This window comes from Quercus lobata, chromosome 3 (genome assembly GCF_001633185.2).
Source record: "Quercus lobata isolate SW786 chromosome 3, ValleyOak3.0 Primary Assembly, whole genome shotgun sequence".
In the NCBI taxonomy this organism is placed as follows: domain Eukaryota; kingdom Viridiplantae; phylum Streptophyta; class Magnoliopsida; order Fagales; family Fagaceae; genus Quercus; species Quercus lobata.
Window position 1 is genome coordinate 1,638,630 of NC_044906.1, and position 24,460 is coordinate 1,663,089.

The window sequence follows — 24,460 nt, forward strand, 5'->3', positions numbered from 1 at the left end:
AAAAGGTTACCGACAATGATAATGAAAAAGGGACAAAAAAAAAATTTGTTACCAAAAAATTAAGGGGGTAAAATTAGTTACTTTTTATGGTCTAAATTCAATATACAGTACGTTTACCAAAGAAAAATTGAATATACAGTAAATACATTACACTACTGCAATTTTGGAAAGTGTAAAACCTCTACTTTTAAACTTCGGGATCATGGAAAATGGAAACACATTTTGCTTGTTTCCGGATCATGTGTAAATAACTAAAAGCAAGTGGGTCCCAGCCGAAGGTCAAGTCCCATCATATACAGAGCAAATGCAGAGAAATTATGGAGCCAGCGGTCATATGCACTATTCAATTTCAGCTTTAGTGCAATCACCTCATTCACTTTGATTTTCTCTCTTCACTTTCACATATTGCTCTATTCCTGTACCGAAAGGTGAGAAAAGTTTCCTCAAATCATCTGCTCTGTTCTTCACGCATCTGGTTCCGATTTTTTTTTTTCTTTGCCGAAGCTGGTTCTCATTTTATAAGTTTGTTCATATCTCTCTCTACTACTTCACATAAGGGAATTTCTAGCAAATATTTTTTTTACCCTTTGTTGTTGGTTTATTTTTCAGATCTGCTTCATATTCACCGATCTTCTACACCTGCTCTGCAATAAATTTTGTGGGACTCAGTGAGTGACATAAAGCTGAGTTTTTGAATTGGAAAACCCATTGAGATCTTCCATCCAAACGACCCACCAAGCAGAGTTATGGGTTTATTTGAGTTAGAGTTATAAGAATTGAGTTAGGAGTTTGAGTGAGGGGTGGTGAGTGACCTCCAAACCAAACAGGGCCCTGGTTTCCTTTCCTTGTTTTCATTTTCCTTTGAATTAATTTTCGTCGCAGTTTTCATGCTGTCATCCTCTCAGTTTGTTTCCACTTAACTCAAAAAAAAAAAAAAAAAAAAACACCTTGTCCCAACTTTCACAGTAAACAACGCGATCTTCCAGAAAAATAGCTGGCTACTATTTTGCAAAGGAGAGAGGTAATTCCTTTAGAATATTTATTTATTTTAATTTTTCTTTGATTTTAATTTTGTTGTAAACATAAGTGCAGTTCTCGGTCAACTGTTCTACCCCTTGGGATTTTCTATTTGATTGCCTTCTTTTATGATGGGTGATTTTAATTTTTGATTCTTATTGCAGTTGCTGGCTATAGCCATTCTAAATTGATTTTATTTGCTCTACTTCTCTAAAAAAAAAAAGTTTAAAAAGCAAAAAAGAAAAAAAAGAAAAAAAAGAGAATTAAATTGTATCTATTTTTCAGCATATTGACCGTCCTTGATCAACTGCTTTTATTCTTTAGTAATAGTAATAGATAACAAGGCCTACTAAATCCCAGATTAATTAAAGATATTTTGACCTTTAGTAATCGTTTTATTGTGAAAGTGAAGCACTGACAAATGTTTTGTTATTTTTATTTTACCGTAGTTGATCAATTTCTTTGCAGTTTGTGTGGAGAAAAAAATGACAAGGCACAAAGCTATTATGAACACAGATAATTAGAACATTTTAAAGGGAAATTATAAATTAAAAAAAAAATAAGTGAAATCATTTTATATATTTCTTTTTCTTTTTTTATAATACTCATTTCAAACAAAATTTACTAATAAAATTTATAAAAAATATATATATTTTTAAAAAATCCAATGCGATGAAAAAAAATTGTATGATTCAGCAGATAATCTCAAGCAATCAAACAAATAGGTACAGTGCTAACACAAAAATCAGATTATAAAAATAAAAATTAAAAAAAAAGATATTTATGAAATATCGGGAAATTTTGAACGTGTACGTTGAAAAAAGGAAATTACCGGCGGTGGAATTTGAGAATGAGGCGAAGGTTGTGTGGAAGCAACGGCGTCGACGGTGATGGCGGAGGAGTCGGAGATCATCCGAGTCAACTCGACCTGGCAACCCCGAGTTGCGTCAGGATCCGGAATATTCGGCCGGAGATTCTCTCCCATTCTTTCTCTCTCTACTCTTGTACCCAAAAAAATAATGTCAAAACAAAATAAAATTTTTTGCCAAAAAAAATTCAAATTTATCAGAGAAATTATAAATTTCAATTTTGTTTTTAGCAGAGAAAACTCAACTGCTTTTATTCTTTAGTAATAGTAATAGATAACAAGGCCTACTAAATCCCAGATTAATTAAAGATATATCGACCTTTAGTAATCGTTTTATTGTGAAAGTGAAACACTGACAAATGTTCTAATTACCGTAGTTGACAAATGTTAAAAATTATAGTTAAGAAAGTTCACGGTGGTAATGTGAATGACAGATAATAAGGATTTAAATTATTGGATTGCTAACAAGTGCCAGCTTAACGATATAAGTCATTGATGCAGTTGCCTAAGACCTATACCTATAGTATAAAAAAGGTCCCAAATTTTAATTTAATTAAGCTCAAATATTAATCCATAAATAAAATAATATTTTTTTCAGAGAAATGATATGTCTATAACATTTTCACAATATTTTTACAATAAATTTTAAATAGCAGAGAAAACTCAACTGCTTTTATTCTTTAGTAATAGTAATGGATAACAAGGCCTACTAAATCCCAGATTAATTAAAGATATATCGACCTTTAGTAATCGTTTTATTGTGAAAGTGAAACACTGACAAATGTTCTAATTACCGTAGTTGACAAATGTTAAAAATTATAGTTAAGAAAGTTCACGGTGGTAATGTGGATGACAGATAATAAGGATTTAAATTATTGGATTGCTAACAAGTGCCAGCTTAACGATATAAGTCATTGATGCAGTTGCCTAAGACCTATAGTATAAAAAAGGCCCCAAATTTTAATTTAATTAAACTCAAATATTAATCCATAAATAAAATAATATTTTTTTCTGAGAAATGGTATGTTTATAACATTTTTGAAATATTTTTACAATAAATCTTAAATAGGATATTGTTATTGATTATTACAACAAATTTTAGTGTCAGATTCAAATTTGAACCAATAACAACTAACCAGATAATAGCATTTAAATAATATTTAATTATTTTAAAAGTCATATTTAAATATATGAAAGACCTCAATTTCAATTTTTATATTTGGCCCCAAATGCATTAAGCCACCCTTGCTGCTAACAAGAAGAGATTAGGTTGTTTTCAAATTATATTATACAGTGTTAGGTTAATTGTCATTATCATAGTAGCTGGATTTGAAATTTTAATAATATGCTTTGATGGTTAACTTTCTTTCTTAATTACACATACACAGTATCTGCATCTAGACATTATTCAATTCACAGACTACTCTTTTTCTTGCCTTCCAAGTTGACAAGTTTAATATCATTCTTTGACTGTCATTTGGTTATTAGTGCAACCCTCATCTTTGTTTTGATTCCATAGATTCCAGCTGAGGCCTGGAGGAGAATACGTTCTTTGCTTTCCTTCCCTTGTTTTCATTTTCCTTTGAATTAATTTTCGTCGCAGTTTTCATGCTGTCATCCTCTCAGTTTGTTTTCACTTAACTCCAAAAAAATGAAATAAAATAAAATTAAATAAAACCTAGTCCCAACTTTTACAGTAAACAACGTGATCTTCCAGAAAAATAGCTTGCTACTTTTTTGCGGAGAGAGGTACTTCCTTTAGAATCTTTATTTATTTTAATTTTTCTTTGATTTTAATTTTGTTGTAAACATAAGTGCAGTTTTCGATCAATTGTGCTACCCCTTGGGATTTTCTATTTGATTGCCTTCTTTTATGATGGGTGATTTTAATTTTTGATTCTTATTGCAGTTGCTGGCTATAGCCATTCTAAATTGATTTTATTTGCTCTGCTTCTCTTAAAAAAAGTATAAAAAGCAAAAAAAGAAAAAAGAAAAAGGAATTAAATTGTATCTGTTTTTCAACATATTGACCGTCCTTGATCAACTGCTTTTATTCTTTAGTAATAGTAATAGATAACAAGGCCTACTAAATCCCAGATTAATTAAAGATATTTTGACCTTAGTAATCGTTTTATTGTGAAAGTGAAACACTGACAAATTTTTTTTTAATTTATTTTTTACCGTAGTTGATCAATTTCTTTGCAGTTTGTGTGGAGGAATGGAGAACAGCCTGCTTTTTTGCTCAATTGTCAATATTTGGTAGCATAGAGAAAGGTGCTTTTTATATGGGCAATGATACTCTTCCTTTTACTCGTTAATCTGTCGTTTGATTCAATTATCTGGCTTTACTACGGTTGTCATTAACTCATCATAGTCCAGCCCCAAATTGGTTTTACTTCGCATCTACTGTCCCCTAAAAGAAAGGGCTGAAGAAGAAAGAAAGAAAGAATAAAAAGTTGACAAAAACACTTTTCCCCCCTATATTTTTGGGAAATTATTATTTTGGTACTTATAAAAGCATTCAATTTGGTCACTGAGTTTAAAAAAAAATTCATTTGGCACATTGCTGTCAATAAGTTGTTGATGCGATTAAGGAAATAGAATAGATAGGAGCAAACATTAATTGTTATCTATTCCCTCAAAACCTCTGATTTTCATTCTCCCAAAATTTAGAAGGAATTAGAAAAAATGAAATTAAGTTAAAAGAAATTTTCACTAAATTTTCCGAAATACCCCTATATATTCAACTTTTTATTTTAAATTGAGATCTAGTAGTAATATTGTCATAAGAAAAATTATTATTATATATATATATATTTCAATCCAGTCCATTTAGCATGCATTTGGATTAACTTTATCTTTTAGTTTATTTGTTTATATACATCTTTTTTAAGCCTTTGGTTTTCTAGATATTGTTCTTTAGTCAACTTTAAGCAAATAGAAAAGGATAATCCAAACGCACTATAAAAAGGATTTGGCTTGGGTCTAGTGTCCTGTGCACTGGACCACACTGGACCTAGTGGGATGCTACCATATATCTAGAAATTGTCATGTGCCGAAATCTCATTGGATCCAGTGCATCGGAATAGTAAATAATACAAGATATGATGACCTAGGAAAACCAATGAAATAAACTAGTTTCATAGTAAAAACAAACTTGAGCATAGACCTACCCAAAAAGCAATCCACTATAGTAAGAGAAGTTTAAAATCTAGTACAAAACCTTTATCCCTAAACTTTACAATCCCAATAAATGAATTTACAGTAGAAACCTTCTACCGCATTAGAACATTTGAACTCTATAATATATGAACACTCCATGGATGACACACCCATAATCACAATCAGAAACTTCGACTAACTTCAAGAACTTCTTGAGGGTTTTCTTCATAGCAGCAAGTCTGTGGTGGTTGTTATGGCTTCAACTTTTTCACCAAACGAACTTCAGATTTACTATGAAACTTTTCAATATGGTGAATTTGAGAAAACTTGGTTACAAAAACCCTAATAGCACAAAAAGAGTTTTTCTCTCTCGAAAAACCCTTCCAATATATGTCTTATAATTTCCTTTAAATACCCGTTCAAACGAATCTCAATTCGGACTTCAAACGAATAAGTTATGGATCTTTTTGTGTTGCCGATTTTTACTGAAATGTGAAGGTCAATAGATCAAGAAGTATCGAGCTAGCTACTGTGGAGACAGAAGGTTGTCTTGATAGATCAAGAGGTTCCCTCGTGGGAAGTACGCCTCAGCTTGGAGTGGACCAGGCAGAGAGTGAAAATGAAGTTGCCACTTGGTTTAGGTCCAGGAACCAAATTAGGCTTTTTGGGACACTTACTTGCACGCGTATGTTTGCATTCCAAATTATGGGTCCTGAGTTTAGGTATGATTTGAGAATGTGTTAGGCACTCAAGATCGGCCGGCTTGTGGGCCGACTTCCATTATGTGTTGATAGGTCATCATAAAGAGTTATTAAGAGAACCTCGATCCTTAACCTAAACATATATCATGCCCTTAATTAAAAAGATACACATAACATGTTATATATCACACAATAATAGAAAAGGAAACAAATTAAAATTAAATTATAGAAATATTATTAAACATGAAAATTAACAATTAAATGAAACATACAAGGAAAAAATATCAAATAAAACAAACATGGCAAGATTCACCTAATAAAATATGGAAAGCTAATAAACATAAATAATTAACCTAAACAGAGTCAAACAGAATCAAATAACATATGAAAAATAAATAAATTAAAAAAAAAAAAAGATTTTTGCCCAAATCTGGGTTCAGGGTGCGTACGCATACTTAACCGTGCGTACGCATGTTCAAAAATATGCACACACATACTCAAGTATGTGTACACATCCTTAACACAGAAACAGTAAAGATCTCATGTTATTGAATCATATGCTTTCTTGAGTTTAAATCAGAGAGAGAGAGAGAGAGGAAACACAAAAACTAAATAAAAACTACATAAACTAAATAAAAACTACATCAAGGTTAGATTAATATTACAAAACCAATATCATAATAATTGAACAAAACAAAATATTAATATTAAGCTAACATCACACCAAGAACGTATTTAATATAACATAAGAATAAAATAAAGACACAAGAACAAATAGAACAAAGTATAATTAGCCCAAAATCATATTAATACATATCAAAATGAATAAAGAACATCAAGCATATCAAATAACAATTAGAAAAACTATGTTGAGAAACTCATGTGAATCATGTTGAGAAAAGGAGGGGTTCATGGAAAGAACGCTCACTTTGCTTAAGATTATGAGTTTAATATCTAAAACACAATGATTAGATTGAGGAAACAAAGGAAATTAAAGAATGCAATAGAACATAGTAATCACAACTCAAGAACAAAAAGGTTTTGAGAACAATGTCAAAAACTAGTTTCTGCCCTAGAAGTCTACTAGAGGGAGGTTTGCAAAGATTAAAAAAAAAGGTGCTTAAGTGCTGCTGTGTGAGTTTAGAAAAGAGGGAATAGGTTTTAGAAAAGATGGAGACAAAAAATAAACTCTTTCTATCTAGGGTTTGGATTGGAGACATAAGGTGAGTACTTATACTTTAAAATAAGGGTTTTTTGGGGCTTTTTAGAGGTTTTTAGATGGTCCCAAGGGTCTAGGGGCAGGTCCCATCAAAGAATGATGTTTTAAGGGCCGAAAACTCAAGTTCTGAGCACCTGGGAATGAGCTTGCGTACGCAAGTTTCGTGCATGCATACGCATGCTTCCCAAAAACCCTCAATTTGGCTATAGTTTTAGTCCAACTTCAATTGGGCATAACCCAATATAAATCTAAATTATGCAAAATTTATTTTCAAATTAAATTACATGATGTCTACTTTCGAATGAAATAAATATTACTCAAAAATTATTTGTGGATCAAAAGTTATAACCAAAACAGTGAAAAAAAAAAAATCATTTTCAGCATCATTTTCATAGTTATTTGAACACTTTTGAGTTGTAATTGCTTCCAAACTATTGTGAACTCCTTTACTTTCAAGCATTTTAATTTATGGGTTGGGCTTGTGTCCAGTGGCCAGTTTCACTGGACACGTTGAGATGCGGACACGTGTCCAGTTTTGGATACGTGTCCGTGTCCTAACGTGTCCAGTGAAATTGGCCACTGGACAAAAGCCTCTTCCTTAATTTATTGGCTGAATTCTAATGAATTCTTTCAAATAAAGCAACTTACTCGAGCGCTGCAATTAGCTGGGAATGTGCAGCTAATCAGGTTTAGTCAATATTTTTTTTGGTCATGACTAAAACAATCCATTCCTTTACCTAAGCTAAAAGAAATTTGAGGTTTACCATATTTTTAACTTCATAGAGGCCCATAATTTCACTCATTATTATAAGATCAGTTCCTAAAGACGTCTCAAGCATGCTATAAAGCTCCCATCATATCTAACACACGAGTTCATTCATTATTTCCTTTGCTACACTTAACCCTCTCAGCAACTTAAGAGCATCAGGATATTGAGGTCTGAGGGTGAATGGGGCAATATAGTAGAACCCTGTCTCTCACTCTCATTCCACTTCTATTAAATTCTCATCCCTGAGGTTCCCAAAAAAAAAAAAAAAATTCTCATCCCTGTTGTATGGGTAAAATGGTTCTAGTTTAATGCACTTTGCATGTTCATCCATTCTTTTGTTGTTTAGCACTTTAGGCTTGTTCCTGCAATGCACCACTAAGTATTGGAATATTGGGGTTGACTCTCCACATTTTATTCCACTTCAAAGAACATGAGAGGGTGTTTGGGCTATCTTTTCTCTTTCTCTAAAATGCAAACTATACTACCAAAGTTGTTCCTCAAAAAAAAAAAAAACAAAAAATAAAAAAAATATCCTTAAAGTTTAAGAGTATTTAAATTTTACACATTAATATTTCAGAACTTGAAATTTACACTTGGAAGTTTAACAAGAGTACAATTTTGATGGGTAGCCCTCTGTTAGTTTTTGACTAATGTGTCTTTTAAGTGTCATGTTAGTTACCATTACCTATGCTAATTAAGCCAATTAGATCATGACATGTGTTATTAAAGTATCCCATGCAACTTAAAAAAAAAAAAAAAACAAACAAACAAACAAGCAAACAAAAACAAAAACCAAAAAAATATTTAAAATCTATTACATAAATTTTCAACATGAACATATTGAATTTTTTTCCCCCAAAAAATTCCTGGACTTTCAAAATTTTGTTTCCAAACAAACACATAAAGGGAATCTTTTTTTTTTAATAAGAAAATTTAAGTCCCAAATCAAACCCAACACCATCTGGACCTAAATCTCTCACACAAACATGAAATTACTAGTAAAAACATACATTCCTCTCCTGCTTCTCAATTTAGATCTAACTCACTCTTTTTCTAAAGTCATTTCCTCTGGCCCTAACCAGAACGGGGGAGATTCAGTCGTTAGAGAAGAACTTTCAATCTGACCAAGAACCCAAAAGGCTAACCAGATGAGTCTCACCAGTTATCAATACTCAACTCAAGACCAAAAAGGAATCGCTTCGAGTTGATACTGACTAGTCCAATTCAACTCCTCCTACCCAAAACCCCTTTATTCTGTTTAGTTCTGTTTTCTCTACTCTTTAATAATTGTTTTCGATGCAAATTTGTGGTTGGTCGACTCTTGAAAATGGATCTTCGTCAACTTGCTTGCCCCACTTTGTTTATCTGCAAAGAGAGCATAAACCAGTGCATTTAGTGAAGAAATTGGGTCTCTTGTATGGGAAGACGTTCATTTGTCCACCCTATAAATTTTTTTTGTAATAAAAAAAATTTGGTTGAATCTTTATACTGGGTTTTGGTTGAATGATAATTTGCTTTGCTGGGTTTGTTTGTAACCACAAATTTTTTTTTTCCTTTTTAATATTGGGGTAGTGTTTCTTTCTGCTGGTGCTGAGTCGAAGGATTTCGAAGAATTTTGATAGGGTGTTGAAGACAATAGATTTGATATTTTTGTGAAATTTAGAAATTGGATTGTGTGTAAAAAATTTACAATCGGATTGAAGTTTTTATTAATGAAGTTTGATTTTTTTTTTTTTAATCCAGAATTTAAAATAACTTTTGCTTCTGAGGTTCAAGCTCTGCTTGAGTGACCTCTCCATAGTCTCCAACAATTTTCTTGAGAATTTCTCTCCATACGTATGTTTGAGTTATTATTTTTTTTCCTATCAAAAATTAAAATAAATTCTAAAAGATTATTAATTTTAAATTTTATTTAATAACATTGAATATTAATACTTTATGACAAGTGTCATTATTTACCGGTTTAATTAGGATACGTGGAAAGCAAACCTGGACTTAACAAATACATTAATAAAAAGAGAGATGCTACGTTTACAACATTTTTACAACAAATCACAGGTGGTTAGTGGTTATTGGTTCAAATTTCAAACTAACGCTAAGATTACTTTTTTGCTCCAACAATAACAACTAGTAACAACTTATCATTTAGAATTTGTTGTAAAAATGTTGTAAAAGTGTTATAGACATATCATTTCTCTAATAAAAAACTAATGAAAGGCTAACAATTAAATTGGTATAAAATTTAAAAGTTTAAAATTCAAATCTCTGAAATTTTAGCATGCGAAATTCAAATATCTCAAAATTTTAAGAGTGTAATAAACATTTTACTCAAAAAATTAATAGTCAAGCCCTAAATAAATTAATAGGGTAACTACAATATCTTCTCAAGTTGTTTATGATACTTTTCTAACTTTTAATAAAGTACTCCCTCTGTCCCACTTTGTTTGTCCTCTATTCCATTTTGGGATGTCCCAAAATATTGTCCTGTTTCTAAAAATAAAAGTTATTAATTTACTAATGTTCCTATTATACCCCTATTTTATTAATAATTCAAATTTTTGATAAATTTATTTAAGGGTAGTTTTGGAAACTTATACATTTTTAAAATGTAGACAAGACAATAAATGATGTTCCCTTAAAAAAACTGATTTTTCAAACAGGACAAACAAAGTGGGACGGAGGGAGTAATTATTGTGTGGTCTAATAGTATTGCTCCTTTCTCTCACTTGGAATTCTTCTCCAGATGGGCATGAATTGATGATAAAAAGGAAAAAAAAAAAGACGGTTATTTATGATACCACGTGATTTTCACTTATTCTAATCTTAAAAAACTCTTAGCTCTTACTTTCTTTGTTTTCATTTTGCAGTTTTTACGCATTCACTGATTGGCCTTCTCTCTTCTCTTATTTATTCTATCAGCATTCATGCGGCATTCATAGATTGTATGAATTTAAAAAGAATTGAGATTCAGTACAGTACCTTAATTGAGATCAGGTGCAATACATATGGATGGTTGAGATTAATAATTGCAATAAGCAATTTTTAATCTCAACTATTGATTAAAAAATGTTAAGAAAAAAGAAAAATTAAAATTAAAAAAAGTAAAAAGTGAAAAAAAAAAAAATATTGTGAGAAAAAAGTGCGTGAATTGCGCTCCGTGGTATTGCCCACCCGGTCTCGTAGGTGGGCAATTATTCGGGGGAGGGCTGGACTCCAAAGGTTATTAGATTACTGTAAACTTGCGCGTGAACTTAATTAATTTATTAAACAAATGAAAATAACAAGTTTTTTAGGAGTAATTTTTTTTTTTTCCCCGATGCGTCAACTGGTGTGACATCTTTGAAAATTTTTCTTTTTCAAACAGGTCAAATCTTTGATTTGTGTGTTTTGTGGCAGGTCTCATTAGTCATCCTTGGTTTTTGGGTCAAAAGAATAGACAATAGATACATACATCGGTTTTTTTTTTTTTTTTTCGTTTTCTATTGTAGTGGGACCTAGTGGGTCACTTCATTTCTCTCCCATCCGTGTGTTTAAGAATTTCCTATTTTCAGTTTTCAACCTTTAAGGGGTTGTTTGGTATGGCATTTTAAGTAATAATTTTTAGTTTATAAACAATATTATATATATTTTTACATACTTTTTAACCCATACGTATTTTCAAAAAATACAAACAACATTACTAGAATAATGTTACCAAACGGGCTCCAATTATCGGTGTTACTTTACTTCTTTTCATGATTCATTCTTCACGCCCTACACATTTTGTGTTTTTCGCTACACTACTTCATTTTTTGCTGCCAAACTTTGATTTGGGTATTCGTATTCAAGTCTAGTGATTGTTGTTTTCTCTTTACCAGTTGAGCCCACTAATGTTATAAATTATAGTTAAGAATGTCCATGGGGTAACATGAATGACAGAAAATAAGGATTTAAATTATTGGATTGCTAACAAAGAAGAGATTAGGTTGTTTTCAAATTATATTATACAGTATTAGGATAATTAATTATCATTATCATGGTAGTTGGATTTGAAATATTAATAATATGCTTTGATGGTTAACTTTCTTTCTTAATTACACATACACAGTATCTGCATCTAGGCACTATTCAATTCACAGACTACTTTTTGTCTTACCTTCCAAGTTGACAAGTTTAATATCATTCTTTGACTCTCATTTGGTTATTAGTGTAACCCTCATCTTTGTTTTGATTCCATAGATTCCAGCTGAAGCCTGAAGGAGAATACGTTCTTTGGTTTCCTTTCCTTGTTTTCATTTTCCTTTGAATTAATTTTCGTCGCAGTTTTCATGCTGTCATCCTCTCAGTTTGTTTCCACTTGACTCGAAAAAAAAAAAAACTAGTCCCAACTTTTACATTTATACACATTCACAGTAAAAACAACGAGATCTTCCAGAAAAATAGCTTGCTACGTTTTTGCGAAGGAGAGAGGTACTTCCTTTAGAATCTTTATTTATTATAATTTTTCTTTGATTTTAATTTTGTTGTAAACATAAGTGCAGTTCTCGATCAATTGTGCTATCCCTTGGGATTTTCTATTTGATTGCCTTCTTTTATGATGGGTGATTTTAATTTTTGATTCTTATTGCAGTTGCTGACTATAGCCATTCTAAATTGATTTTATTTGCTCTACTTCTCTAAAAAAAAGTTTAAAAAGCAAAAAAAAGAAAAAAGAAAAAAAGAATTAAATTGTATCTATTTTTCAGCATATTGACCGTCCTTGATCAGCTGCTTTTATTCTTTAGTAATAGTAATAGATAACAAGGCCTACTAAATCCCAGATTAATTAAAGATATTTTGACCTTTAGTAATCGTTTTATTGTGAAAGTGAAACACTGACAAATGTTTATTTATTTATTTTTTACCGTAGTTGATCAATTTCTTTGCAGTTTGTGTGGAGGAATGGAAAACAGCCTGCTTTTTTGCTCAATTGTCAATATTTGGTAGCATAGAGAAGGGTACTTTTTATATGGGCAATGATACTCTTCCTTTTACTCGTTAATCTGTCGTTTGATTCAATTATCTGGCTTTACTTCGGTTGTCATTAGATCATCTTAGTCCAGCCCCAAATTGGTTTTACTTTGCATCTACTGTCCCTTAAAAGAAATGGCTGAAGAAGAAAGAAAGAAAGAATAAAAAGTTGACAAAAACACTTTCCCCCCCTATATTTTTGGGAAATTATTATTTTGGTACTTATAAAAGCATTCATTTTGGTCACTGTGTTTCAAAAAAATTTCATTTTGCAACTTGCTGTCAATAAGGCTTTGTTTGGGAGGAGGGAATAGAATGGAATGGAATGAAAAGGAATAAAAAGAATAATTTTAGAATATTCTTCTCTTGTTTGGGAGTTTTAATGGAGGAAATGGAAGACCTATTAAGTGGAAGAGAATGGAATGGATAGGAGGGAACACTCATTTCTCTTTATTTCCTTAAAATCTCAAATTTTCATTTCTCCCAAAATTGGGAGAAATAAGAGGGAATGAAATTAGATTTAATGATTTTTTTTACTAAAACTCCCAAAATTCCCTTATATATTCAACATTTTATTTTAAAATAGGGGTCTAATAGTAATGTTGTCATAAAATGATTCTATTCTATTCTCTTCATATTGTTCCCAAACAAGATTACTTACATTCCATTCATTTTCATTTCTTTCCATTCTTTTATTTTAAAACATTCAATCAAGGTTATTTAATTCCATTCCATTTCATTCTTTTCCATTCCCTTCCCTTACTTAAATACATTCCATTCCATTCCCTTATGAACTCCCAAACGGAACCTAAGTTGTTGTTGCAATTAAGGAAATAGAGTAGATAGGGGAAAACACTAATTGCTATCTATTCCCTCAAAACCTCAGATTTTCATTCTTCCTAAAATTGGGAGGAATTAGGAATTAAGTTAAAAGAAATTTTCACTAAATTTTAGTGAAATACCCCTATATGTTCAACTTTTTATTTAAAATTGAGATATAGTAGTAATATTGTCATAAGAAAATTTATTATATATATATATATATATATATATTTTAAATCCAGTCCATTTAGCATGTCATTAGAAAAATTATTATATGTATATTTTTTAAATCCAGTCCATTTAGCATGCATTTGGATTAACTTTATCTTTTAGTTTATTTGTTTATATACATCTTTTTTAAGCCTTTGGTTTTCTAGATAATGTTCTTTTGTCAACTTTAAAAGCAAATAGAAAAAGGATAATCCAAACACTATAAAAAGAATTCGGTTTGGGCACTATACCCAGTAGGATGCTGCAATATATCTAGAAATTGTCATGTGTCGGCATCTCATTGGATCCAGTGCACCGGAATAGTAAATAATACAAGATATGATGACCTAAGAAAACCAATAAAATAAACTAATTTCATAGTAAAAACAAACATGAGCATAAACTTACCCAAAAAGCAATCCATTATAATAAAGAGAAGTTTAAAATCTAGTCCAAAACCTTTATTCCTAAACTCAACAATCCCAATAGATGAACTTATAGTAGAAACCTTCTACTACATCAGAACGTTTGAACTCTATAATATATGAACGCTCCATGGATGACACACCTATAATCACAATCAGAACCTCCGACTAATTTCAAGAACTTCTTGAGGGTTTTCTTCATAGCGGCAAGTCTGTAGTGGTTGTTATGGCTTCAACTTTTTCACCAAATGAACTTTAGATTTACTTTGAAACTTTTCAATATGGTGAATTTGAGAAAACTTGGTTGCAAAAACCCTAACAGCACAAAGAGTTTTTCTCTCTCTAAAAACCCTTCCAATATATGTCTTATAATTTCCTTTAAATATCAGTTCAAATGGATCTCAATTCGGGCTTCAAACAAATAAGTTATGGACCTTTTCGTGTGGTCGATTTTTGCTGAAACGTGAAGCTCAATAGATCAAGAAGTATCGAGCTAGAAACTGTGGAGGCAGAAGGTTGTCTTGATAGATCGAGAGGTTCCCTCGTGGGAAGTACGCCTCAGCTTAGAGTGGACCAGGCGGAGAGTGAAAATGGAGTTGCCACATGGTTTAGGTCCAGGAACCAAATTAGGCCTTTTGGGCCACTTACTTACATGCATATGTCTGCATATCAGATTATGAGTCCGTAGTTTAGGTACGACTTGGGAATGTGTTAGGAACTCAAGATCAGCTGGCTTGTGGGCCAACCTCTATTATGTGTTGATAGGCCATCTTTAAATAAAGAATTTATTAAGAGAACCTCAATCCTTAACCTAAACATACATTATGCCCTTAATTAAAAAGATACACACAACATGTTATATATCACACAATAATAGAAAAGGAAACAAATTAAAATTAAATTAAAGAAATATTATTAAACATGAAAACTAACAATGAAATGAAACACACAAGGAAAAAATATCAAATAAAACAAACATGGCAAGATTGAACAAATAAAATATGGAAAGCTAATAAACATAAATAATTAACCTAAATAGAGTCAAACAGAATCAAATAACATATGAAAAATAACTAAATTAAAAAAAAAAAAAAAAAGAACAAGATTTTTGCCCAAATCTAGGTTCGGGGTGCGTACGCATACTTAACCATGCGTACGCATGTTCAAAAATATGCACACACATACTCGAGTATGTGTACGCATCCTTAACACAGAAACAGTAAAAATCACATGTTATTGAATCATATGCTTTCTTGAGTTTAAATCAAAGAAAAAAAAAAAGAAAAAAAAAGAAACACGAAAACTAAATAAAAACTATATCAAGGTTAGATTAATATTACAAAACCAATATCATAATCATTGAACAAAACAAAATATTAATATTAAGCTAACATCACACCAAGAACATATTAAATATAACATAAGAATAAAATAAAGACACTAGAACAAATAGAACAAAATATAATCAGCCCAAAATCATATTAATACATATCAAAATGAATAAAGAACATCAAGCATATCAAATAACAATTAGAAAAACTATGTTAAGAAACTCATGTGAATCATGTTAAGAAAAGGAGGGGTTCATGGAAAGAACACTCACCTTGCATAAGATTATGAGTTTAAAGTTTGTTTAATTGATCCCTCAGTATCTAAAACACAATGATTAGATTGAGGAAACAAAGGAAATTAAAGAACACAATAGAACATAGTAATCACAACTCAAGAACAAAAAGGTTTTAAGAACAATGTTAAAAACTAGTTTCTGCCCTAGAAATCTACTAGAGAGAGGTTTGCAAAGATTAAAAAAAAAAACAATGCTTAGGTGCTGCTGTGTGAGTTTAGAAAAGAGGGAATAGGTTTTAGAAAAGATGGAGACAAAAAATAAACTCTTTTTATCTAGGGTTTAGATTGGAGACATAAGGTGAGTACTTATACTTTAAAATAAGGGTTTTTGGGGCTTTTTAGAGGTTTTTAGATGTTCCCAAGGGTCTAAGGGCCGGGTCCAATCAAAGAATGATGTTTTTAAGGGCCCAAAACTCAAGTTCTGAGCACCTGGGAATGAGCCTGCGTATGCAAGTTTCGTGCATGCATACGCATGCTTCCCAAAAACCCTAAATTTGACTATAGTTTTTGTCCAACTTCAATCGGGCATAACTCACTCAAAATAAATCTAAATTATGCAAAATTTATTTTCAAATTAAATTACGGGATGTCTACTTTCCAATGAAATAAATATTACTCAAAAATTATTTGTGGATCAAAAGTTATAACCAAAACAGTGAAAAAAATATCATTTTTCAACATCATTTTCAAAGCTATTTGAACACTTTTGAGTTGTAATTACTTCTAAACTATTATGAACTCCTTTATTACCCTTGGCTGACTACCGTATGGCCTCTCCGTTGTCCTTCTCTTAGTTTTTTCTCCTTTGTGTTGTATTTTATATGTCTGTTAGTTTTTTATCGTATGTATGACAAACAAAAATCATAACATTAATGGAACAATATTAATCATTCAATTCATGCAAATTTTTTCCTCAGATTATGGCTATTAGGTGTATAAAAAACTATCTAATATACTAAAAACGGAAAATAACATTCAGATTATTTTATATCACATGGATTTTTGTCAATACAAAGGGTTACAAATCAGAAAGATTTGATGGATAAGAATTTGTATAAAATGTAAGATTTTTGTAAAAATTATTAGTAAGAAAAATGTGTTGGTAATTAATTTATTTGAGACCGAATTTGTCCCAGGCCTTTTTTATTAAAAAAAACAACAGTGTCTTTCATTATATATGAATTTTAATATTTTGAGTCTTACCATTTACCAACTCCTGTTTTCTAATATTACGCTCTGAATATCTAATACTAGGCACGACTGGATGGATGGTGAAGCAGTAAATTGAGGTGTGAAAGTCAAGCTCTAAATTGTGATTGGTGTGGTCAATCAGTTATATCTGTTCTAACTTCATTTTTGCTTTGCCTAAGTAGGTTTGATTTTCCAACTTCATTCTAGCGGCCTCTTTACTCCGTCCATCAGTATCCTAAGGAGAGAGTACTTCCTTACTAATTAATTCCCAGTAATTTCTGGTTTTCTTTTTCTTGGTTTTGAGTTTGTAGCTACCTTCCACACTCGCCACCCAAAAGAATTAAACGAAGGAAAAAAATAAAGCAAAAAAAAGGAAAAGGGAGAAAGATATTGAAACAGGAATGGACACTCTTGATGTGATTGCTACTGTGATTGTTGTCATTGCTACTGCAGTGGCAACACAAATTGGCGAGTCCATTCAACAGTGGCTCATCGAGAAAGTGGTTGATCCATTTGGTCAGTTTCTCATTGAAAAACTACTTAAACCTGTTGGACAGTGGCTTACCAGTTACATGGTTGAACCAATTGGACAATGGCTGGGTTATTCGTTTCACTACAGCAGCAACATTGATAATATGAAGGAACAGGCAGAGAAGCTGCGGGAGGTTAGAGAAAGGGTGAAACATTCAGTTGATGCTGGTATAGGAAACTGCGGTGAAAATAAAGCTGATGTTAACAGGTGGTTAGAAAATGTGGATGTGATTATGGGAAAGGTTAGGAAAGTTCTTGAAGATGAAGCAAAAGCAAAGATTAAGTGTTCCTATGGGATATGCTTGAACTTGAAGCTACGACATGAGCTAAGTAAGAATGCGAAGAAGATGGAGAAAGATATTGATGAAGCCTTGAAAAATGGTGAATTTGATAAGGTTTCCTATACGGATTACATGAACTTCAACTCAAGAATGTTAATTCTGAAGGGACTTATGGGGGCACTGAGAGATGTTAATATCAACATGATTGGAGTGTGGGGGATGCCCGGTGCCGGAAAGACTACACTTGTGAGAGAAGTTGTTTGGCAAGCCAAGGAAGAAAAGTTATTTGACGAGGTCGCTATGGCTGCTGTGATGCAAAGCCCCGACTTGAGAAGAATTCAAGGAGAAATTGCGGACATGCTAGATCTGAAGTTTGATGTGGAGACTGTACCTGGAAGAGCGATTCGCGTACAAGAGAGGCTAAAAAGAAACAAGAAAGTACTTGTTATCCTAGATGATATATGGAATAAACTTGATTTGGAGGCGATAGGAATTCCTTGTAATGGATGTAAAATATTATTGACATCCAGAGATAGAGATATATTATCTTGTGAGATGAACACACAAAAAAATTTTGAGCTTGATGTTTTATCCCCTGCTGAAGCGTGGAGCTTATTTGAGAAGATGGCGGGTGATTCTCTCAAAGATCCTAATTTGAGATCTATCGCAACGCAGGTGGCTGAAGTGTGTGCAGGTTTGCCTCTCGCAATTGTAACAGTTGCAACGGCATTAAAAAATAAGAGTTTGTTTGAATGGGAAGATGCCTTACAGCAACTAAGGAGGCCCTCCCCTCTACACTTCACAGGAATGCAGGCTGCTTTATATTCAAAAATAGAGTTGAGTTACAAACATCTTGGAAGTCCAGTGGTTAAGTCCTTCTTCTTGCTATGTGGTCAAATGAGTTCTACCATTTACTACCAGTACTTGTTAAGATACTGTTTCGGATTGTGTTTGTTTCCTGGCATCTGTACATTGGAAGAAGCTAGAAATAAAGTATCTACTCTGGTTCGGAACCTCAAAGACTCTTGTTTGTTACTAGAAGACCCTCATACGAGGGAGTATGTCCGTATGCATGATCTTGTTCGTGATGTCGCCATAGTAATTGCCAAGGCTGAAAATATGTTCTCGGTGAGAAATGATGATCCAGTAAAATGGCCAGATGAAGATGCACTAAAAATGTGCACATCAATCTCAGTTCGTGCTAAGGATATCCATGAACTTCCTGACGGGTTGGTATGTCCGAAGTTAAAATTCTTGTATGTGCATGGCCAAGATCATTATTTTAAAATTCCAGACACTTTTTTTAAAGGAATGAGGGGGCTCAAAGTTTTAGATTTGACTAAAATGAGACTTTCATCACTTCCTTCATCAATTAATCTCCTCACAAACTTACAAACATTGTGTCTGGATCAATGTGATCTGAAAGATATTGTTGTGATTGGAGAGTTGAAAAATCTAGAAATTCTTAGCCTTCTTTCCTCCAATTTTACACAGTTGCCACAAGAAATAAGTCTCTTGACTCATTTACGGTTGTTGGATTTGAGCGAATGTCCCAAACTTGAAGTGATTCCACCCAACGTCCTATCAAACTTGAAACAATTAGAAGAGTTATATGTCTGTGATAGCTTCACTCAATGGGAGCTTGAAGGAGTGAATAATGAAAGAGCTAGTCTGGCAGAGTTAAAGCATTTATCGTTGTTGACCACTTTAGAAGTAAATATTCCAAATGCCAACATGTTGCCAAAAAATTTGTTGTTTAAGAAGTTGAAAAGATACCAAATTTTTATAGGAGATGTGTGGGATCAGTTTGGCAAATCTGAAAGCTCAAGAGCACTAAAACTCAAGTTGAATTCAAGCTTTGAATTAGAGAGGGGGATCAAGATGTTGTTGAGTGGAATAGAAGATTTGTGTTTGGATGAGTTAAAAGGTGTTAAGAGTATCATATCTGAATTAGATAGCAAAGGCTTCCAACAACTGAAGCATCTACATGTCCAAAATAATTCTGAGATGAAGTACATCATCCATTCAAAGGGGTTGGTTATTGCTGATGTTGTCTTTCCTGTCTTGGAGATATTTTCTCTCAAAAACATGATCAACTTGGAAGAAATATGTCATGGACAAATTCCCTTGACATCCTTTCGTAACTTAAGCATTGTGAAAGTGGAACATTGTGAGAAACTAAAGTTTATTTTCTCATCATCCATAGCTAAAAGCCTTTCACAACTTCAAACATTAGAGATAAGAGAATGCAGCATCATGGGTGCAATAGTCGAAAAAGAAGAGGGCAGAATAGAAGACAGAGATATGAAGTTGTTCCCTCAATTGCGTCACTTACTACTACATTGTCTTCCAAAGCTCACGAGCTTCTTAAGTACACAAAATTCAGACATAATTGATGCTGGAGAAGTCTTTCCTCAAAGCGAACAGGTACATTAATTAAAGTTTATGAATTAAAAGGTTGCTAGTCCAATTTGTCTGTAGTAAATAACCAAATTAAAATCAATTTGGGATATGTTTACTAAAGTAATTAATATTTATTATTTTAGAGTAATGCTCCCTTTTCACACAACAGTGGCTAAATTCAAAATAATTAGGGTGCAGAGGGAAAAATTAACCCTAGAGCATTAAATAATTTTTTCTTATACTAGCATAAGCAGATTTTTTTTTTCATAACATAAGTATTCTTTGCACAATTGCACCTTCCAAACGTAACGCTCTTAAAAAAAATCCTGGACCATTAGAAACATGGCAATGCTGATAGTTTCTATTATCAATTGTTAATTGAAGCAAATGGGAGTAAAATATCAGTGGGCACTTGTGACAGACATATCCTTTCTCATGCATAAATAAGTCATGGACACGTGAGAGAGACATGTGCCTCAAGTGAGGTTATAGGCTTATAGCTAAAGAATATTAGTTAGGTAAGAAAGGGTACGTATGTCACACAATTAGTAACTTGTGTCCTACTTTATGAAGCTGATTTTTTATTTATTTATAATTTTGTGAAGCTAAATTTAAATGTTGCATCTTTATTAGGACTTGAAAGTTATTAATTGATGAAAACATGGTTACACTTAGTTTTTTTTTTTTCTTTTTTCTTTTGGTTGGAGTCGCATGGTTACACTTAGTTGATCACCCTAATTATGCAATCAAAAATTATATTGAGACTTAAATGACTATTGAGTTTCAATGTTAGTTGTTTGCAAATTTGGGAATACAAATCTCCAAGAGCCCTATAGCTTAACTTCATAGTCTCTTGTGTTTTCATGAAAGACACCCAGGGTTCACATTCCTCCTTTGCCAATTTCAAATATATCGAAAATAAAAAGACTTTAATGCCCCTCCTTGGAGAACTGAAAAAGGGACTACTTGATTTTTTCCTGTTTTTGATCAGTTTTCAAGTTTTACCCAAACCTATTTTGAGTCCAATTCCTAGTTCAACCGGCTAGGCAGTCCCGTTTTTAAAACAATACATAAAGTATAACATTAATTAAGACAAAGGATTTTTATTTAAATTTTGCTTTCAACTTCTTGTGTATTGTTTCTCAAAAAAAAAAAAAAAAAAAGTATTGAGTACGGTCCCACATATTAGTTTTGTGTATAGATCTCAGTTTTAATAAAATCTTCTTGGAATAAAAGCTTATAACACAAATAATATTATTTAAAAATTAAAATAATAAAAGTATCTATAATAATAATAATAATAAAGTCTCCTGTATTTATAACCTAGTTAGTTAAAAAAAATCACTATTCTTTCCTGTTTTAACTCCATTTTTAGAATCCCCTCTCTCTAACTCCCAAAAAAGAAAAAGAAAAAAAGGTGTAGATATGTGACAGGATCATAATGTGACTTTATAATGAATTTATCTTTTGATGACTTTTCCCTCTCATTGCTTGCCAAGTTGCCATGCCACTATGTTCAAAAAAAAAATTTGGTGATTTCCTCAAATGAAATAACAATAATATACGTACCCTAACTTATGCACTGTTTAGGTTTGTCAAAAATACTCTCTCACTATAAATAGGATTTCTGTGAGAGTATATGTAATTACAATAAGAGGCTTTTTTTTTTAATTTTTTTTTATAAGATAATGAGAGGCTCTGTTCCTTTATATAGAAAACAGAGTGACCAAAAATGCTTGAGTGAATTAACTGTTGTTGCAGAGGCTCTGTTCCTTCATAAGTCTAACTAATCTAGCCATTTGAGAGAATTAACTGCTTCCTAATTACTTGAACCAATTGAATTAGAACACGTGTCTAATCAAATACTAACAACTTGAGCTAAATGGAAAAAATTAGGGGTGTCAATTCGGGTTAGCGTGTCGGGTTCGTGTCGTGTCGAGGTAGGGGTATTCGACTAAATGACTCAACCCTAACCCGACCCATTTAATAATCGTGTCATGGTCCTTCAACCCTAACCCGACCTGTTAATAAGGCGGGTTGACCTGACCCAACCCATTTGACGCACTTAATAAATGAGTCGTGTTGGGTTGACACAAATGTAACACAACCCATTTTAACTTGCATAATATTAAATATAACATCCATCTAGAAATATTTTTTTTTTACATCCCAAAAGGCAGTGCATACACCTCAAGTCTTCAACCCACATTCAAAATAATATAGTTCAACAAAAATATAACATTCATCTAGAAATAAGTTCTTTACACTCCAAAAGAAATGCATACACTTCAACCCAAATTCAAAATAACAAAGTTTAACAAAAATAAAATAACATAGTTCAACAAAAATATAATATCCTCGGAACTCGCCAGATGCTAAGTATCAATATTGAAAGAATTTGAGCAAACAGTAAACTAATCCTAACTATGACCACGATTATCATCCATAGATTCTTTGTTGATGTCAAAATTCATAACATCTTCCACAAGCTCATCCAATTTTATTTGTGCAAGTTCTATGCCAAAAAAAAAAAAAAAAAGTATTAGTAGTTCTAGGATCTGAAAGTTTCAATTTCTAATTATATCCCTTGTAAATTTTTATAATTACTCACTTTGCTTTTTAAATTTAAAATATATGTTGGATATAAAAGGTATTTGACAAATCTAAAATAAAATAAATATTTATTTGTTATACGAGTTAAACGGGTTGTGTTAAGTGGGTCATTTCGGGTTGACACAAATAAATTGGCGTGTCAAACGTGTCTATTGCGGGTTATACGGGTTGACCCGCTTATGACATGTTTCTTATCGTGTTGCTTTCGGGTTGACCCGTTTATGACCCAAACCCATTAAGGCCCAACCCTAACCCGAAAAAACCCGTGTTGGGTTCGTGTCGTGTTCGCGGGTTGGGTCAAACATTGACAACCCTAGAAAAAATGATCAGGCGTGCATCATTTAAGTTAAAACTCTCTAAAAAATAAAAAAGTACTCCAAGTCTTTACGACATCGTTTGAGTCTGGACTTCATCATCGTTTGAGGTCTGGGCCCCGTTGTATTAGCCAAATACGACACCGTTTTCTTCATTTCTTTAAACAAGTTTGCTGAAGTAGATAATTAATTGTTGTTGCAGGTTGTGTTCCCCAACTTGGAAACGTTCGAACTGTCCTCTATACACTCCGAAGAGATACTACTTCACAACCAACATCGGGCAACCTCCTCTTTCAAATTAACAGACCCGAGATTTCAAAATTTGCGAAACTTGACCGTGAAAGGCTCTGGCAATTTAAAATACCTATTGTCTTCTTCTACAGCGACATTTATGATTCAGCTCAAATATCTTGTCATTGAGGACTGTAAGGTAATGGAAGAGGTACTACTCACAGAAGACTTAGGAGAAGAAGAAATAATTCCAAAGGTGTTGTTCCCTCGACTGGAAGTCCTGTTTCTAGAAGATCTTCCAGTCCTCGAAAGATTCTGCGTAGGAAGCAATATCAAATTTCCATCATTGAAGGATATGGTGATAGAAAAATGCCCTAAATTGGAGTCATTCATATTCAAAACTGTTAGTTCAGGCAAAGAACTTAAGGAAGTGAATTCAGAGGAGATCTCTCAAATTGCCATGCAACCTCTCTTCAATGAAAAGGTAATTCTATTTTTATTATCCCTTGTTTTACTTCGTATATATTTTATTTTCTATTATGTTTGTTATTATGATTAGATATGTCAATAGGACACACAGGATGGACTTGCAGGTTGTGTTCCCAAGTTTGGAAACATTGAGAATCTTGCACTTGGGAAACTTAAAAATCATATAGCACGATCAATTAACTGAAATCATATACTGTTAATTTTTTCCACATAGCAGTGGTTAAATTCTTTACACCTTCCATAGCAATATAAATCATGAACCATTAGTGGGTGCTTGTGATAAACACCCACTAATGGTAATTGAAGTGTTAATCATAATACCACTAAAATATTGATAGTCATTTATCTACTGTTAATTGAAGAGTATAGGAAGTAACAAACTAGTGGGTGCTTGTGATAAACACATGATCTTTCTCTTGGTCAAACAATCCTTGGACACGTGAGATAGACAAGTGCCTCAAGTGAGGTTATTGCCTTATATATAGTTGAAAATTATTTGTGGCCAAATTTATGGAGCTAAATTTAGAGTCAGTTTGACTTTTTCTTTTTGTCTAATTTTTTTAAACTTTTTTTAAAATAAATAATCTAACTTTTAATTT

At 32.3% G+C, this 24,460-nt stretch overlaps 1 protein-coding gene across 10 annotated transcripts in view; it reads left to right on the forward strand.

Annotated features, from left to right (window-relative positions):
- Positions 1-301: 301 nt before the first annotated feature.
- The window catches only part of LOC115979708, a 41,127-nt gene continuing 16,968 nt past the window's right edge, over positions 302-24,460 (forward strand). Inside the window, exons 1-8 of one of the 10 annotated variants that reach the window (XM_031101768.1) lie at positions 302-428; positions 610-1,021; positions 4,091-4,159; positions 11,955-12,185; positions 12,644-12,712; positions 17,063-17,097; positions 17,182-20,238; positions 23,344-23,856. In XM_031101768.1, coding sequence (XP_030957628.1) covers positions 17,401-20,238; positions 23,344-23,856 — 3,351 coding nt within the window. In that variant the 5' untranslated portion in view covers positions 302-428; positions 610-1,021; positions 4,091-4,159; ... (2 more) ...; positions 17,063-17,097; positions 17,182-17,400. The other 9 variants (XM_031101776.1, XM_031101767.1, XM_031101770.1 and 6 more) reach the window with 9 other exon arrangements.